Raw genomic sequence first — 11,770 nt, 5'->3', positions numbered from 1 at the left:
CTCCAAGAGGAGACCTAATGTTAAATCAGTGAGGCGCTCCTTTCAGTGTCTCCCTCACGTCTGTGTGACTCGTGTAACTGCAAATAGAGATGAAGAGCTGCAAAAACTCGCAGCTGTGCAGTCAGACGACACTGGATGATCACAGTGGAAAGTTGCCATCAGCACCTTAAAAAAAAGAAAGAGAAAAAAAAACGCACACCTACCCACACACACACGCCTTCAAACACACACACACATTGAGATGCAGGCAGATGCTCAATGTTCCTCTTCAAATTATGTTTTTTGTTATTGACAGTGGATCATCTGCTGATGACTCAGTACCAGACAAGAGATAGTCCGGCTCTCTCTGACTCACCTGATCCCCGTCTATCACTGTAAGTGGACACACGGGTCTAGGCAGGAAGACAAACCCACCTGTCAGACCCTTTTTACAGGTCGCTAGGCAAACACAGTTGTCACTTTGTGTGTTTGTTTTGTCCTGACACCAATATGTGAGCTTGGCTGGCTTTGGTAGGAAAAATATAAACTACTCACAACTATTCATAAAGCAACTTAGCAGTAGCTAACTGTGTGACAGCTCTTCAGAATCAGACTAGCATGGATTTTAATTGATTACATCAGTTTTAATTTAATTTTAAGCATGTAACAGTCCTCCTTATATCTTAAATAGCACTCAAATATTGAATTTTTCTTATCACATTACACACCAAATGTATTCAAACATTTATGTTTCAGAGTTGATTATAAGTCCTTTTGACTTTCAGTTAAAAGAATAGACTGGGAAATTATTTGAGAGTCTTCACTGTTCATAGGAAATGAAAAGTACTTATCTCACTCTTGGACTTTCAAGCATGAACTTGAGTCAAAGTGCAAATAGCAAAAGTAGCACTTACCCAGTTCCACCATTTTGTCACATTGCACGACCAGCAGGATGACTCACGCCTGCCAGATCAACAGAGAGGTTTACTGCAGTGCCTGGGACCTTTTTGCATTACAGTCACACACTCCAATGGATTCAGGGGGGATTTTAAGTGTTAGATCAACACAGAGAAGCATGCAGTCCTGACATGGAAGCAATCTGATACTTGGTTTTTGAAATGTTTAGCAGATATTTGAAAACTGTGCCATGCATAGATATCTACCCCACTTTGCTTTGATACCCTTAAATAGAATCCAGCTGCCAAATGCCTTTCAAAGCTTTGCTCAGTAAACAGTGTCCACATGTGTGTTTAATTTAATGATCTGTGAAGGCTTCAAAGGTTTGTTAGAGAACGTTAGCAAACAAACGGCCACATGAAGACCATGGACACATTTTACAAGGCGCTGCTCAATACAAGAAATCATGAAAATGGAAAGAGTATGCCAAAACAGCACAACGACTTTGCTGTCCACCTAAACTAACAGACCGGTAATGGAAAAGACAGAATCCATGCAGGGGACACAGCAAGGATGATGATGTCAAATCCTAAATGTGGAGGAAAATGAACACCGAACAAGCAACACTAGAGCAGTGACAAGTGGTAGAGGCAGCATCATGATGTAGGGAAGCAGCAGATGCTTTTAATCGTGAGTTGCTATTTTAAATGGCTGGTCTGAAACGTCCTCCAACATTGGTTTGATCAACATTGCAAATGTCTGTTTCTTTTAAGTATAGGAGGAACAAAATAAAACAAACAAAAAAAAACAATGCACACCACTCTCCAAAACGATATGATTAATAATTGCAGAAAAAGTATACGCTAAGGAGAATGCCAGTGTTGCTTTGGTCTAACAGTTTTCCACAGAGCTGCACTTATTTTGGCCATGATTTTTAGAGTCTCTCTTATGTGCAATCTGGTTGTTTGCACCTAAATTCCCACCCTGCATCAACCTGATTACACTCTCCATGTTACACAGGCTCAGTGTGCACACTGAGCCACATCAACTCTGCAAATCTAATCTTTAAATCAAAACAATTTTCAACAGAGGAGGTAGATGGGTATTTTTTTTCTCCCATCTGCACACCTCTGATAACACCATAGAATAATTCTGCATTTTATGTATCCGAATGCACCCACGCGTCCTCTTAATCGCCCTCATGCTGGCATTAAACATGCTTCCACAAAGCCGATGTTCTTCACCCCTCACCATACTGCGACGGCTATAACCTGCAGGGACAGAACACCCCTACACACACACACACACGTTTACTCTACTCTTATGACATTGATCAGTGATTTACCGACATGGTAAGAAAGCTGTGTGGTGCCCACGTTGTCAGAATCAAGCTGTCGTCTGTTTTTGAACACATGGCAGAACCAGAGCTGCAACTGGAAGCAAAATGCTGGAGCTGTTTCTGTAAGCAGGCGATCAATCACACAGATGCAGAGGGATTTTTATGTCAGCACAAAACAAATGGCAGGTTGTTTCCAGAGCAGAGGTTGGTACGGGAGTAAATGTTTCAGATGTAGGCTGTGCAACAACATCATCCATAGGTTTTTACACAAAATTGAAGTCGATTTATTTGACTTGAAGGCAGAACTTTGTTAACATCCTGCAGCCCTCCCTGGAATATGAAGCTTGTAAAATCTAGCTTTTCTCTTTATATTTGATCAGCTTGCTAAAGCTTTTAAACCCCATTAAATCAGCATATTTTACTTACACAAAATGTCTCAGTCCAACTTTAAATTTGGCCTTTGAAGTCAATAAAAGATCAAATATTTATTTTTGAGACATTTTTCATGGTGTTTTCTATGTGCTGAGGATAATCACATTACCAAACCATTCTCTTTGTTTTTAACTTCATCCGTCAGAGCGACTGCCTTACTTTGCCCCCACATACTCTATGCTGTGACGCAGAGTTCATAAATAAATCACACGGTCAAATCTTTGACGTAACAGAACAAACCTCATCCTTCCAGATAGAACAAGCCTCATCTCCTGTCCTGGCTGTTCACTAAGCACACAGCTTCAGTGGTGACTGTGTTTGTTCAAGTGGCTTTGGGAGGTGATGGGGCACCAACTGCCTCTGAACGGCATCCGCATAAAAACAAGAAAAAATGTGTTCATTGTAAAAAAAAAAAAGAAAAGCCGTGCAGTATCTCACTCATGCATGTACCTTTTTGTATATTTTGACTGAAGACAGCCATGACTGAGCATGCCTTTCCTTTAAGGGTTGTGGTTAACCGTCAAACATAGATAACTCTCAGAGACAGCGCCCCTACAGGGTCCAAACCCAGACTGTGTAGTGGTGGGCATGTCACACCAACTATGTCACAAACAGCAGGAACGGTGCCGAGTCGTCCTTCTCCATCTACTCGCGTTCACCGTGGGCGGATGAGCCAGACCTTTATGTGTCTGCCTCATTTGCTGCTTCTTCTAGCCAAAACATAATTTTTTTTCCTCAACAGTCAGACTACTTCAGTGGAAAAAAAACAAACAAGTTTGGACTTTACTAGACTGGAACAGCTTGAGATTTAATTGTATTCAAGTTAGTGTTCCTGATTTTGTTTTTATAATCATCTAAATTCTGCTGTGACGTTGACGCGTTGTCTTACTTAGCCGTCTTTGGTGGAAAGTAAAGAAACAAAACCTCCAGATGATTTAAAAATGTATCAATTTCCGACTGCCATGATTTGGACTGATCTGAACTGAAGCAAGCCCAGAGAGCAACAGCGAGATATGACACATACGATGAAGGTTGTTTTTTCTGCAGGTTGACAGGCAGCCACAGCAGCAGATGGGCTTGGACTTGACATCAGCAGGGACATCCTGACAGCAGAACACTGTCTACTGTCTTCTGGGGCTCTCTCTCCTCTCCTCACCCCAGCTGAATGGCAATCAGTAAAGCAGGGCGCTCTCCTGAACATTCCCACTGACAGCGACTATCTGATTTATCTCTTGCTGTCTTATGTAGAGGGAAATACTGTAAATTAGACAAGATTACTGCTCTGTTGTACAATTTACATGGCTGTAAAGAGAGAAATATAATAGAAATACACTGTTACACAGAAAGCATTGCATTGTCCCTTTCTCACAAGCATCTCTATACCACAGCTTAACTCCACTCTACACAGTTTGGGTGGCTTTCCATTACAGTAACAACTGTAGTGGGTGGGGTTGTCATATAATTGGGTGATCCTACAGTCAGCATCTTGAGCTGTTCATACAGACACAAAGCAACAACACAGGACATGGAAGCTATGTTGAACATTATGCGAAGTCTGTTATTGTTCTTAAAAACTCCTAATACTCTCAGTCACTGTTGTGAGACTTTACAAATGATCCACGTGTGAGTCTGTGTTGTACTTTTGATAACCTGTTTTCAGCGACCTTGTAGCTCAGAAAATGAAGTCTCAACAGCCAGTCCCTTTCTCAAACATTCATATTCATATTATAAATGCTTTAGGAGTATGTGAAGTTGTCACCAAAGGGTAAATCTGAGGAGAGCTGGTGTTTAATGGGAGTGAATCCAAAGCTTCTCTACAATACGAGCGAAAACGCTGTCCTTTGGAATCAACTGCAAGATATGCAAACAACCTCCAGATGAATCCAGGACCCATCACAGCGACAGACCTTGTGCATGAATGAATCTAATTATGGCCTGTACATTGGTGGTCTGACACGGACAAGCATTTACTCAGATCACTCCCTTTGTTGTGCATGATGTGTGAATCTTGTATGTAAATGTAACTCTCAGCACTTCCAAATAAAGCTTCCATCTTGTCAGAGTGTCTGTGATGAGGGTGGGGAGGTGATAGAAACAGACAAAAGAAGTCTGGGAGTGTGGGGGAATTTGTTCCCTCGCATATGGACAAAAACACAATTTTTAACAGTTTCGTCAGGTTTATAAACTGCATATACACAAATTGCTAGACAAACATTCAAATGTGCCAATAGAGATTTAATTAATGCCGAATGTTAATCGAGCTGCTGGATGAAGGACTTCAGCTGCATTTTACCCGTGTTTCAGCCCCCAACTCTGTTTGACCCCCCATAGATATTCCGTTTCACAATTTGTCATGCTGCAGCGCGAGGCTGAACGTTGGTGCCTGTGAGCTGAGCCTCTCAGAGGGCTGAGATAAAACCAAGCTGACGTGTGGGTTCAGCTGCGTCACACTGTCCTCTGACTGAAAGAGTCTCAGAAAAAAAGGAGCGCAAATGAAGGGAAGACGTGCTCCTCCAGTTGTGGCCTCCTTTTTGTAGCTCCCTCCTCCCTGCTTCTCCTGGCACACAGATGCTGCCTTTTCGCTTTGAACAGCTGCTTCAAACAAAGCTGTTATTGCCGTTGTCGTATCCAATGCAGGTGTATGAAAACACAGCTGAATTCTGGACTGAAAACAGGTTGATTTGGTAAGTAAGTTAAGGAGTTAATCTTCGAACATCTCAACACTGAAGTTGAGTCTTCAGACAAACTGAAAGGCAGTTCTTCACACAAGAACTATAATCTTTTTTAAAGATCCAGAAGACTCACAGGTTCGTCTCCCTGAGAATGCTGCTCCATCACTGGAGGAGAGAGATGAATCCATCTTCAGGCTTTCCTTACCATGATGCCCATCCCCCTCTAGCTCCCGCTCAACTGAGGATCTCCTTGGTAAATAATTGAGGTACATCCCCCCTCTGCTTTAGTGGAGCTTCTCAACTTGATGATTTTTCTGCTCGTGCAGCCAAAATTTGGTTCTATTTTGTTGAGACTTTGAATAAATTTAAAGGGACATTATTAATTTTAAGGTTACACACTGATTGGGTTTTATGTAAAGACAATGCTGTGTGGTTGCAGACTTCTGCACAAATTTGTGGTTGTTTGTTGTTTTTGAGATCTCTCATATCTGCAACCGAGAACCGACCAAATAATATAATCAGCACTACTGTACATGCCTGAATTATAATCTTCAGCTTTCAAATGTACAAATTTTGTATCCAAACACTTGATTTAACAGATTCCTTTATTCCGCAGAACTAATCTATATCTGAACATCATATTCAAAGTGCTACTCCATTCATGACATAAAAACGCAAGTCTTGATATGTCATCATTTTTCAAGCTGCAGTGAAGGAAAATGGCATTAACCAGGAGGCGTTTGCTGACCCCTGCTGTTGAGAAGCATAATCTCACTCTTAAGCCTCTGTTCAAAACCTGAATTGTGAAAATTATAACTAAAATTTGAAGGGAAATTTTTTTAAAAATCAGATCATTGCATGGATCATTAGTTCTGATGTTTCCTAGCTGGAAAAAAAATAACCTTCTGTACAATAATGCAACCACTTCCATTTTTTAAATAATTATTTTTTTAATATAAATAAAGCTTGAAACATAATTTGACATAAAAACATCCAGAAAAACAGGAGCAGCATCCCACGTTTCACTCATTTACACCAATCAAAACTTTGATGTAAGCACTTGAAGGCAGAAAGTATCAAACAGTAAATGCCTGAGAATAAAAAAAAAAATAATTTTCACACTTGATCCTCCCTAATGAAAAAATAAAACCCGCATTCCATAATGCCAAAAATAAAAATCCCGGCCTTCTTCTTATGCATACAAGTCAGCTTTTTTGCACCAACTCAACTAAGGCTTCATTTAGTGAAATCTTAAAACAAAGGGAAGTACATTCACGATGCTTTACCGACTCTGTAATTCTTAACAGTCGATACAATCTTTTTCTCTTTTTTTAATGTGCAATGCAGCATGCAACAGTGGCACTGGTAGAAATAAAAGGCGTTTCAACTTAAAAACAGGTCCAGTGATAAGAGTTTAAAATAATAATTTTTAAAAAAAGTAGCACTTCTCCATCACCGTGTGCTCTTAATCCTCTTTCTGCACCATTCCCTTTGCTGCTGCAGCTATTTAACTGCCTCATGTATCAGGCTCAGTCATCTCCTGCTCTAAGTGATGGCCTGAGCTGAAAACTTCCGGGTTAGGATTCTGCATCTCTGGGATGATCCCCACGCTCTCTGTGGCGTCGTTGAGGGCAGCAGCATCCGCTTCATCCTCTCTGGGACTGCCGCTAAGATTTGCAACACTCTCTTGCAGTGCTTGATGAGTGTCTTCTTCTTCCTCCCTCTCTTGAGATAAAAGCTTTTGGTCAAACCTGGAATCATCTAGAAAGGATAATCATATAAGTAGTCAAACTGTCGAAAAAGTTTGGTACATCAACTAAAACATCAATTTTCGTCCGTCTGTTGTTGAGAAAGACTAAGCACAAGTATTAATAATCGGGAGTCCTTACATTAAATGTAAATGTTATGTTTATTTTCTGTGCTAGAATAGAAAATAATGCACCTAGACCGAAGGATTTAATGACTTGAGAGCTGGAAGCTGCTTAAACTGAGTTCATAGTTTTTTTTTCAACCAAGACTGCATATTAAACATGTAATTGTTCCATCTAGTGGCACAATGTGATTGAGAGTGAAGTGCTTACCCAAGCTGCATTGGTCACGCATGTCATCTCCATAATTAGCAACCATAGAGCTGTGGCCTTCGTCATTGGTGGGAACAGCTTCGGATAAATCTGAGATTATGGCTCCAGGAGAGATGGAGGCATCTGAAAACAGCGCAAAGCAAAAGCAAATTATTTGGTGTGAAAGTACAGAAAATATTGACTTGTTCAGCATTTCTAGTGGTAAACGTAAATGGTTTGAAGAAAAATTATTTGCCACATTTTGTCATCTTAAAACGACCTACTGTAATATATTTTATAGGGGTTTCATGTGATAGACCAACACAAAGTAGTGTGTAATTGTAAAGTGGAAAAAAAAAAAGATTTTCAATAAAAAAAATGTGGTTAGTATTCAACTTAACTCTCTTAGACAAAAATAAGTAAGATCCAATACAACAAACTTCCCTCACAAAGAAGTCCACCATGCAGCATTCTCTCTCCCACCTGTTGAGCTGCAATATGTAAATTTTTCATTTAAATACCGTACATGAAAAGCTGGTAGAGACAAATCCCAGTTGTAATTAAGAATAATTTCATTTTTTAATTAAATATGTTAGCCGATATTAATGGCTATTGTATATATATACAGTACAGACCAAAAGTTTGGACACACTTTCTCATTGAATTCAATGAGAAGGTGTGTCCAAACTTTTGGTCTGAAATATATATATATATATATTTCTTTTCATATTTGCAGTATCTATTTTAAGAGCGGGAAGGTGGGGAGTTGCCCATTTGGTATTTGTTTGGTAATGTGACAGTGATAGTGACGCAGCACAGGATTGTGGGTGTTTAACTCAAAGCTGAAATGCAATATGGTCACTTTTGCAGTGTTGAAGGTGGATATGTAGATATGTAATATTGATACATATCAGTTATCGGCCATAACGGATGTCAATATTGGCCCAGATAACAGATTTGAATAGTTTTTCTAGGGAAGGTAGCTACCAATGTCTGCAGACTCCTTTGGAAGTGAGATTTTGCTCCAATCGAGCATAACTCCCTCAGTTTCAGTTAAACCTGCTTCATTAGTTGGGCTATTTTCACTCAGTAGAGGCACCTGAGGAGACAGAAACGCAAACATTAAAAGTCACATCAAATGGAAAACAAAGCTATAACAGGTAAGAACAACCTGTACCTCACTCTGACCAGATGAAATCTCCACTTCTCTGGTGCTTGTATCTGCTGGTTGAGGAACATTTCTGTTCTGGACATTTGGGTGAACTGGATGAGACGGGATTCTGTGCAGGTAGCCGTAGCCAATCCCACAGCCCAAGCTGAAATAAATTTAAAAAATGGAAAGACAAGTCATGTATGTGCTTCTATACATACATAAGAAAGTCCAGCCAAAATATATTCACATCTATTAAAAAAAAACTATTTAGACTGCAATTTACATGAACAAAACTATTTATTCTTACTGTAAGAGATAAGAACTAGGAGCAAACAGCAATGAAAAGCTTTTTTTTTTCTCCTTGGGCTGAGAAAGATTTCTTGGTGCCTCTCTGGTCTGTAATGTAATTCAATTTTAACTGATCAAATTTAGATCTGGACTCCACCAAAGACGCTCAAAAACGTTTACCATCAATGTTGCTGCTTGATCACGTACACAACTTAGGCTTTGGATCACAGATGGATGTTTAGCTACAAGGTTTGGAGCTGCTGAGAGCTATGAATTTCTACATGCATGGCGTCCATATTTTATCACCTTTTTCTAATGTGAAGAGGGTAACAGACCTATAATGAATAAATATATCAGTTTATGACACAAAACATGAAATATCTTGAATTTGTTTCCTCGCTAAGGTTTTCTTAGGCTAAAATTATCGAGATTATGCTTCTACCTTTATATTCTTATACATTCATGTTCAATAAATATGCATGTCAATGAGGCTTGTTTTTGTTTCAATGGAATAATGAAATATGAATCTGGCTCATCTTAAATGCTGCATTTTCATTAACTGTAAGTGGAAAATAATCATTAATTAACAGAAACAAAGACTTCAAAATGGCAGTATATTTGTAATTAATGAATGTGTTTTAGTCAGTGAATAGAGTTACTAAAATAATTCAATAACACTCTAATTTATTGAATAGGTCTATCTACACTATAAATATAAATAACGTATTTCTTTAGGTTGTTTCAATACAGAAGAGTTCTATTAGTCAGCAAACATTTTTAATTGATACAAATCTGGTTAATTTATTAATTTATTAAAGCTGATCACCCACCTTCCTTCTCCTCCCCAGGCTCCGTTAGGGGTCACTACAATCTCCCTGCACTGTTCGGTCTGCGTGTTATAAACTAAGAGCTTCAAAGGCTTCCCCTCATTGGCTTCAATTAAGGAGAAGAAATCTTCAGACTGTAAAGGTACATCACAAACAATTGTGCAACTTGAATTTTTTTCATTTTTTAGCTTTTCTGATGTTTTTTCTTCTTTTCTTAAAAGTAGAACACATAAAAACCTACATCTTGTAACACTTGGTCAGCCCCAACAATAAAGTCGTCATGTGGAATAAGGCCAGCGAGTGCTGCAGGGGAATTCTCCTCCACATCCTGAAAGCAAAAAGAGATTCAATGGATCAAATCATTTTAAACAAAATGTTTTTGTCTTTGTATCGTTCACAGGATGGCCAGAATTGAAGACACAAATCTCAAAAAACGAGGAGTAGCCCCGACTTACCAACACGTGCCACACATTCTCGTTGACTCCTTCAAAGCTGCAGAAGCGAACGCTGGCGCCCAGCAACCCCTGACCACCCCACATGTTACTGGGTGTCACCTCCAGCTCCCTCACCCGCTGGGTTTTGGAGTTGTACACTTCAAGCCTGACTGCCTTCTCCATATTGGCCTTCAGCAGATCTCTCAGCAAGTCGTTCTCCTTATTCTGGGGGAAACAAAAGCACCATCTAAGTTAGTGCTAAAGGTAAAAAGTTACAGCTGTACATAGAAAAATTGGACCCAATTTATATGTAACACGAATGATACATTTCTCAATAAGTTATGGAGTTACTGATGAGTTAAGGGATGGACCTAAAACAGGCCAATTCTCAAAGAAAACCTGTTGGAAACTAAAATATTTAAGACTGAGTTGGAGGTTCCAGGAATTCAATAATACCAAAACATTCAGAACTAGTGTAATTTGTTTAGCTTAGATTTAAAGTTAGCTCTAAAGATGATGTTCACTGACGCTCTCTATCCAATTTCAATGACTTTCAGCTATCTACAAAGAACAGGACAAAGATTTTAGTCTATTGATGTGCAAATCTGGTAGATGAAGCTACTCAAAAAATATGTATCATTGTAGTTTCACAATGAATTTACTCCAGGGGGGCTGTATACAATCACCCACCTTTATTTCTAAACCAATAATAATATGTGATTATTTCCACATCACACATTATGCAATACTTTCTCTGTCACTCATATTAAAATACACTGGAGTCTGTGGATGAACTGTATGGGAAGTTGGATGGATACTTTTAGACAGTTGGATAATAAATAAAGTCTCATTAATATATATATTTTTTTCCATTTCTATCCAGTACCAATCTAATTCTATCATTCTTTGTAGAATGTTTCTGTTAATATAATATGGCATTTACTCACAAGTCTGGTGTTCCCTATCGAGAGAATGAAGTCAAAGAAAGGCTCCAGACCAGCCTTCAGAGCAGGAGAGTCTTCTTGAACCTGAAAGGTAAAACAGCTCATTTGTCGTCCTCGTGTGTCTGTTTCAGATATTGCATGTGTCAGAAAAAGAAAGTCTTTGCTGGAAGTAACAAACACATAGCTGGCGCTTCTCGGGTGTTTGCCCCTTGACTTACTTTATTATTTATGCCAGGTCATTTTTCGGAAGTTTGGCACAGAAAACACTGAAATTATATCAGGGCAAAATAACAGCTTTGGGTTGGTGCCAAATGCCACCTCATCATAATGACAGTGTTGGGCGGCGGGTGCCAACAACAAACTTAAAGAAACATCTTCAGTTCTTTTTAAGATAAATAAAAAATGTCATTACAATTAAGAATATTCAGAACGTTCTTAACGCTAAACTGAACTGTAAACCCATTAGCAGCTAAATTTGCCGTAATGACATTAATAACCTTGCACTACACCTTACAAAAACGTACTCCGTGAACATGATAGCCACTGTTACTTCCACCGTCCGACAGGAGGGAGCTCTGCGGTAGCCCCATTGTCTTCAGCGGGTACAGTTCGTGTTAAGTGTCAATGAGGTAGAGTTGTGGTAGAGACCATTATAGGGAGGCATACAGTACACCAGGATGCAGCTAGCTAACACTAGCATGAGAGGCAGTTTAACAGCAGGTGCAACACAGAGTCAGGCAAAGCT

The 11,770-nt window shown here is 39.3% G+C and overlaps 1 protein-coding gene across 3 annotated transcripts; it reads right to left on the bottom strand.

The window, feature by feature from the left end:
* Positions 1–6,244: 6,244 nt before the first annotated feature.
* Positions 6,245–11,770, bottom strand: LOC116712217 (Golgi reassembly-stacking protein 2-like). Of its 3 annotated transcripts, none has more exons than XM_032552096.1 (9): positions 11,540–11,770; positions 11,029–11,109; positions 10,103–10,306; positions 9,889–9,975; positions 9,651–9,781; positions 8,557–8,695; positions 8,367–8,478; positions 7,401–7,523; positions 6,245–7,080 (listed from the first exon to the last, which is right to left on the bottom strand). In XM_032552096.1, the coding sequence occupies exons 1-9, from the start codon at positions 11,558–11,560 to the stop codon at positions 6,836–6,838; spliced, it is 1,143 nt and encodes a 380-aa protein (XP_032407987.1). In that variant the 5' UTR covers positions 11,561–11,770; the 3' UTR covers positions 6,245–6,835. The 3 variants fall into 3 exon arrangements, with proteins under 3 accessions (XP_032407987.1, XP_032407986.1, XP_032407988.1); XM_032552095.1 differs by having other exon boundaries at positions 11,550–11,770; XM_032552097.1 differs by lacking the exon at positions 11,540–11,770 and adding an exon at positions 11,244–11,516.

This window comes from Xiphophorus hellerii, chromosome 21, assembly GCF_003331165.1.
Source record: "Xiphophorus hellerii strain 12219 chromosome 21, Xiphophorus_hellerii-4.1, whole genome shotgun sequence".
Taxonomy (NCBI): Eukaryota; Metazoa; Chordata; class Actinopteri; order Cyprinodontiformes; family Poeciliidae; genus Xiphophorus; species Xiphophorus hellerii.
The sequence above is the reverse complement of the archived record's forward strand: the minus strand, read 5'-3'. Positions and strand labels throughout refer to the sequence as shown.

Excerpts from the sequence above, each read along its gene's own strand:
- LOC116712217 (XM_032552095.1), bottom strand. The coding sequence starts at position 11,615 with ATGGGGCTACCGCAGAGCTCCCTCCTGTCGGACGGTGGAAGTAACAGT. Across the intron at positions 8,696-9,650 it reads GCCTGGGGAGGAGAAGGAAG|CTTGGGCTGTGGGATTGGCT; the intron begins GTGGGTGATCAG and ends AATTTATTTCAG. Across the intron at positions 7,524-8,366 it reads AAAGGAGTCTGCAGACATTG|ATGCCTCCATCTCTCCTGGA; the intron begins GTAGCTACCTTC and ends CGCTGTTTTCAG.